Source organism: Tachysurus fulvidraco, chromosome 20 (genome assembly GCF_022655615.1).
Source record: "Tachysurus fulvidraco isolate hzauxx_2018 chromosome 20, HZAU_PFXX_2.0, whole genome shotgun sequence".
In the NCBI taxonomy this organism is placed as follows: Eukaryota; Metazoa; Chordata; class Actinopteri; order Siluriformes; family Bagridae; genus Tachysurus; species Tachysurus fulvidraco.
The window spans coordinates 677,909-685,408 of record NC_062537.1 but is presented as its reverse complement, the minus strand read 5'-3'; the positions used below and the strand labels follow the sequence as shown (position 1 = coordinate 685,408).

The 7,500-nt window shown below is 44.2% G+C and overlaps 1 protein-coding gene across 8 annotated transcripts in view; it reads right to left on the bottom strand.

The window, feature by feature from the left end:
* Nucleotides 1-7,500, bottom strand: part of uvrag (UV radiation resistance associated gene) — a 48,654-nt gene that overhangs the window by 20,008 nt on the left and 21,146 nt on the right. For 7 of the 8 annotated variants that reach the window (XM_047804819.1, XM_027158481.2, XM_027158479.2 and 4 more), the window contains 2 exons: nucleotides 5,849-6,014; nucleotides 888-963 (listed from right to left, as the gene is read on the bottom strand). In XM_047804819.1, the coding sequence (XP_047660775.1) occupies nucleotides 888-963; nucleotides 5,849-6,014 (242 nt within the window). The remainder of the gene's footprint in view (nucleotides 1-887; nucleotides 964-5,848; nucleotides 6,015-7,500) is intronic. The other variant, XM_047804820.1, reaches the window with a different exon arrangement.

Here is a 7,500-nt window from a genome sequence, read left to right as displayed (position 1 = left end):
TCTTTTTCTCCATACGTCACCATGTGATCATAAGAGAAGACAGAAGTGATGTACATTAAACCCACAGGTAAGAGCTAACATCAGGACAAGGTGGTGATGCTGAACAACCCCAAGGCTTTGTGATTGTGCATTTGTTGCTATGGTTACGCTTCACTCTATTTTTGTCACTTTTCGTTAAAACATTCCTCTGCACTATAAATCACATTCTGCATAAATACGTGCAGCTCGTTTTTCTTATTTCTGTTTAGTAAAGTACAAATACTCGTCTAGCCTAGCGGTGTTGTTTATGTGCGTTGTCATGGTTACTCCACAACACAATATCAAAGGCAAAAGCGTTGCGATTAGACTAACGATCGGATCCGTGACGCAACAACACATGCACCGGCCGACCAATCAGAAACAAGTACCTTATGTGGGCGTGGTGGAAGCTAAAGATTCAAATCTAAACAATGTGTTAATAAATAAACCACATCAACATAAAAACAGAAGCTAATAGTCTACAAGTGTTCTACTGTGTGTGTGTGTGTGTGTGTGTGTGTGTGTGTGTGTGTGTGTGTGTGTCCCTGTTCATATGGTTTCCATCCCACAGCAGCTGAATGAGCTAATAGTCAGGATTCATTCACTGCCAAGTGTGTTTCACTGTATCTGTCACTGAGAGTGTGTGTGTGTGTGTGTGTGTGTAGTGACTACTTCAAAGATACACAGTCCCAAACTTGCACACTGAAGAGGAAGTGCAGACCATTAACAGACACACACACACACACGCAGGACAACTACATAAAATGGCTTGACACACTTTGTGTTTACAACCTGAACTGATGTCTGCTGTATGTCTAAGACAACTGTGTGTGTGTGTGTGTGTGTGTGTGTGTGTGTGCGCGCGCTACCTGAGCAATGTTCTTGTTCAGCAGGTAAACACCGTACTCGAAGTGGAATCTCTCTCCTCGTGGATAAAGAGGGAACCTGAAACACACACACACACACACACATTTATATGAATTAATTATCTAAATAAATCAGAACCATTTCTAAGCTCACAGTAACAGATGGAGTTAAAAAGATGCTTTGGCCATCAGCTTGTCGTCTCAGTTCCAGCTTTACCTCTGATTCTGGACCCTCCTTCCACACACGAGACATTTACACCATCAGGGTTTTTAATCTGTTTATGTGCAGCATGCAGTAAATATGCCGTTACTATAGAAACGATAAGGATTCAGAGGTGATGTGAAGCTGCTCTAATGTCAGAGCTGCTGTTAGAGAGAATTCATCACCACATGACCAACAGTCACAAGCACAACTAACACACTCAGCAACATGAACTTGACATGATTTAGATGGCAGCCTGTGTGTGTGTGTGTGTGTTTAGAGAGTGTGCTCCTGCAGCATTCTGTATCAGCTTGTGGTTGATGCACTTGGTCACTTCAGAGCTGTAGCACTGCACTAAAGCAGGCCAGGTTCTGGACTCGATTACCCACAAGACATCTGGATCACATCTCGATGGAGAGGAGGAATATGGGAGCAACATGTGGTTAGAGCCCACTGCACTGCAAGAATGTGTCAGGGGGGCAGTAAGGAGGAAACTCCCTGGATTCCAAACAAGAGTACGCTAAGGAAAGAGAGGTTAGGGTACGTGTGTGTGTGTGTGTGTGTGTGTGTGTGTGTGTGTGTGTGTGTGTGGTGTCATTTATTACTTCAGACCTGAAAAAAAATGGTAAATGAGAGAGAGAGCAAGAAAGAAAGAGAGAGACAGAGAGAGAGAGAGTGTGAGAGACAGAGCGAGAGCAAGAGAGAGAGCGAGAGCAAGAGATCGAGAAAGAGCATGCGAGAGAGAGAGAGAGCGTGAGAGAGAGAGACACAGAGTCAGAGAGATGGGAGAGAGAGAGAGTGTGTGTGTGAGAGAGAGAGAGACAGACAGAGAGAGATGGCAGAGAGAGAGAGAGACACACACACACAGAGAGAGAGACGGCAGAGAGACAGAGAGAGAGCGACAGATGGGAGAGAGAGAGAGAGAGAGAGAGCGCGGAGAGAGAGGTCTGCAGCAAACACTATTTTAGCTGCAGTTTATAAGTCTATATTTAAGCTACAGCACCAACAGAAAGAAGAACAATGTGTTGACTTTATTATTCTGCTAAACATTAATAATACAACAGAAACACGACTGATTGTGACGGAGTGTTGAGTGTAAACATTTTCTATCACAACATCTTGTCATGTAAAGACTAGACTTTATTACAGAACTTTCTGCACTAGAAGCTTCTCAGAATCCACAAATTTACAGAAGTGAATGAGCTCTGAATATAAAACCATTCGTCTGAGAGCACAGTGTGAGACGTAAAAACACAGCCCTCTTCATTTGGATGCACTCGTATGTCCACTAGCACACGCCGCCGTTAGCTCTGAATGTTAGAGGAAAGAAATATAGCACCATGGCACCCTCAGGAAAGAGAGAAATCCACATAGTGACGTCCAAATCCTGATAAATCCTGACTAAAAGCATGTTGGAGCTCCGAGCTCACTCACCCATCACCCTCGCACCATTATCTGTAACCTCACACACACCAATCAGCTCACACCTCACTCATCCTCACGAGCTGCGCCTCCATGACAGGTTAACGACGCGCAGACGGGGTGTGTGGCATCCTCACACACATCGTTACACACGCACCATACACACACACACTCAGCCAGGAGGACAGGAATCCCAAACACTGCCTGTGAGAGGGGGTCAAAGGTCACTCTGACACACAGGCCTGATCACTGATACCCAACAGCAGCTAAAGGAATGACATCCAACTTCACTCCCCTACACTCCCTCAGAGCGAGAGAGAGAGAGAGAGAGAGAGAGAAGAAAGAGGGACAGAGCGAGAGAGAGAGAGAGAGAGAGAGAGAGAGACAGAGGTACTGGACAATTAGCAGGTCAGATTTTTTCGTCTCATCTCGCACTAATGAGCCAGCTTTAATGCACTACTTCTAAACATTCAGGTTCTCCTCACAACCACCTGATCAATCCACACACACACACACACACACACACACACACACACGCACTAGCTTTCTCACACACCTCTTTCTGTCACACACACGAACATTAAGTCCATAAGAACAAACAGCAGGCACTCTATTACACACACAGCTGGTTCTAATGGGGCAGTGCTTTGTGTCTACAATCACATCTCAACACACACACACACACACTCTGTCTGTCTAATAGTCATACAGTCAGATTCAATAAATTCAGACTCAGTTGTGTAACTCGCTCCCAGTCCTTTTCTCTCGCCGTTGGAGACTATAGTCTACACTGACATACTTCCATCACACTCACAATCGTCACTCGTGATCAGACACATCTGTTCTACAACTTTCCATAAACACACGGCTGGATCTGGGTCTGATTTTGGTCTGGTTCGGAATAAATGAGTCATCCAGTGTGAAAAAGGTGGGCAAATAAATGAGTCATCACACTTGAGCGAGTCAATAAATAAGTGATTCAGTAAATAAGTGAATGAATCAGTGATGGTTTACTGAAACATTCTGCCTAATATTGATTTTTTTATGAATCAGTGAGTCAGTGATTATCAGTGAATCAAGAAGTGAACAAACGAGTGAATCAGTGAGTACAGTGTTAGCGTGTGTAGCTAAACCGCTCGGGGGAATAAACTTTTTTTATTTCAATATTTTAAAAAAAAATCTAATTAATTAATTTGTCACCCGGAGAGGCCGAGCTCAAAGCTGCGAGCCTGCGGCCCTGATTTCACACAACGCATTTAACAACGTGTTTATTAAAGGAGTTTTCAGCGTGAGAACGTGTGGAATGTGATGTCTATTATCCTTAAAACGTGTAATCACAGTGCAGAGACTCGCGTGCTTCACGTGCCTCGCTAACTCGTGCCGAGGCAGACGTCTGAGTGAAGACGTCGTGGGCTGAAGGAGTAATTGCAGCCCTACGCACTGTGTGGGGATTAAAATTAACGTCTCCGGACCTCCGAAGGGCAAATCTGACGAGCTGTATATGGGTCTCCATGGCAACCACATTATCACATCAACATCTGAAAACAAGAGTGCAATGAAAACAGAGCAGAACAGCATGTGGGGCTTTTATTAGAGAATAAAAAAGATCAAAATAACCACGAGCATTTACTTTATTCTGGATCGCTCTAAAAGCCTTTCTATGGCTGCGTTAATGGCTTCGTTATTTATTTACCTTGTAGATCCTGTGTACATAACCTCACTCACTCACTCACTCACTCACTCACTCACTCACTCACACACTCACACACTCACTCACACACTCACTCACACACTCACTCACACACTCACTCACACACTCACTCACACAGGCACTCACACACGCACGTCACCAAACATCACGCACACACGCACTCACACCTCACTCACACACGCACTCCCACACTCCACTCACACAGCTCACGCACACACTCACCGCAACACCCTCACTCACACACTCCACGCACACACGCACTCACACACCACTGCACACACGTCACTGCACACACGCACGCACACACACACGTCACACCACCACTCACACACACACGTCCCACACACACGCACACTACACACTCACTCACACACTCACGCACCACACGCACTCACACACGCACGCACACACGCACGCAACACAGCACGCACACACGCACGCACACACTCACGCCACACACGCACGCACCACACTCACGCACACACGCACGCACACACGCACGGCACCACACGCACTCACACACGCACGCACACACGCACGCACTACACACACGCACACACCACACACTCACGCACACACTCACTCACACACTCACTCACCACACTCACTCACACACTCACTCACACACTCACTCACACACTCACTCACACACTCACTCACACACTCACTCACACACTCACTCACACACTCACTCACACACTCACTCACACACTCACTCACACACTCACTCACACACTCACTCACACACTCACTCACACACTCACTCACACACTCACTCACACACTCACTCACACACTCACTCACACACTCACTCACACACTCACTCACACACTCACTCACACAGCGCCTTTTCACAGTTTATCTCCCCTACTCGATCGGGTGCAGTAAATCTGCTGAAGTGAGATGGACAGATAAAAGCAAAAATGAGAGAGAGATGGATGAAGAGTGGACTTGGAGAAAAGACAGGTTGGGAAAGATGAAAGAGGAATGTATGTGGTGTGCAAGATTGTTTAACTTGCTCCCAAAAGGACAGGTGGACATGGATCTCACACACACACACACACGCACAGCAACTTTCAACACAGCAATAAATGCTGCTTTTTCCAAATGAATGAACAACTCAGTGAATCAAAAAAGATTGATTCAGTAAGGACACAAATTAGTTATGTGTCTGTTTGACTCAATAAGTCAGCAAACGAGTGAATCATTCAGTCAGCAATTAATGCAAAAAAGAACAAAAATAATAAAACAAATCAATCAACAGATGAATGAGTGAATCAATCAATCAGCAAACAAATGAATATGCAAGAATCACCATGACAGTGATTCATGTGGAAAGTGAATCAGTAAAACAATGTGGAGGTAAATAAATGAATACGTGAGTCAGGAGGTGAACTAGTGATTCACCAAGTAAATGAATCAGACATACTGGAGACTCAGGGAGTGAGCATGAAATAGATTTTGTAATCCAAGTCAGATGACCAAACAGCAAATAAACAGGGAAAAGCCGTGTTCGTCACATCACCAAAATAAAAATAAAAAAACTGCATATGATTAGCATAATGTATAAAAGTTAACGCCCCCTGACGTGTCATACGAGTGTGCAGTTAGCATAAAAAAAGCTCTTACTCCCTCTCCTTCTCGCTGAGCTTGTCGGTAATGGTGTCTCGAACGGACGAGCGAGAGCCCCGGTGCATGATGGGATACCTGAGCGGAATCTGCAAGAAGCAGGAAATCATCAGCACCAGGTGCGCCGTGTATCCAAGGGCAACTGCCACACTCCCATCATCCTTTGCTGCAGAGAGATATGACAACACAGGACAGTGAATGATGTGTAATGATATTGTGCATGATTGTCTCAGTAGGCGACATATAAACCGGTCCTGCGGAGCTTCACATTTACACAGTGACTTTCTGACTGAGATTCGGGATGGACTCCAGAACAGTACACTTTAAAGGTCACTCCTTATATTTTACTGACACACAACAGGTCAGACGGTTCGTGCTGCTCATTTCAGTGCGCATGATGTCATCGAGCTGAAACGCAGCGTAATTCGCTTTTCTAAACAGGTGTGATGCCAACAGCGGAGGTTAATGTCAGGGTTTAGCAACCTGTAATCAAACAGCATGCACTTCCATTATAATGACATACAATTTAAACACACACACACACACACACAGAGATAACTGAATAACTGCTTTTCAACAACACTCGACTTAAACAGACAAAGTATTTGGCTGTTGATTATCACCGGGATGTTTAATCTGAACTCAGAGTTACACTGAACAAAGTTCTGAACTTGTATGCAATAAAAAAAGCCATTTCCCTTCTGCTTTAAAACATCAAAAGTATTATTATCTGTTCCCCAGTGCCAACAGGCCTTTATTTCGACCACACACACACACACAAACACACACCATTAGATCACTAATACCCAGGCTGCAATACCGGAGTTCCACTCAAGCTAATGCTGCTTCACTGAGTGACCTGTCAGTGTGAAGTGGGCCGAGCTAATTGTGTTACACATGAATAAACACACTTATTCACTCCTTATTCACATAGTGAGCAGGGTGTAGGTCACTGCAGTACACTATGGTGAACTGGCCGTGTGACGTTTCACCATGTTATACTTGCGCAGGAAGCTGAGCTATTAAAAACACTCAGGTCTTCAGTTTATTGTCTTAGCTGCATCTGTACGGTCCAATCAGCAGGGGAAATTATTGTTTATTAATGTTTCAAATGATGTTTGTGGTTTGTGATTATTATTATTATTAGTTATAACATCAGATAGAATAAATAATGACTGCTAGAATTTTCATTTCTAAATCACTTTTAATGAATAAATAAATAAATAAATAAAAATGTGGATATTCACAAGACCGTTGATCGTAATGTTAGGCTCCGCCTCCAAACTGAACTTCTCTTCAGAACGAGAGGTAAAGTGTGATCCCATAATAAACCCCAAACTGCTGAACCTGAGTGTAATGAAGCGTGAACACATCCTTGTTTTTGATTAACGCTACTGTTGTCGTTTATTCTGCAGGGAAACAAACATGCTGAGTCTGATCTCCACTACACACCCGTCACCTTACCGAACTGTCCTGTTGTTTGAATTAAAAACCCACCAAATCACCATGGCGATGTTTCTGTGACCGCAGATTTTAGTGTTATTCATGATGAGACAATGCAGCAAGCGACTGTCGTGTAAATCCATCAGTCGCATGATATTTGTTGGCCGCATCAAATATCTTCACAACATGAAGGCTGGCTAGATAGGAAC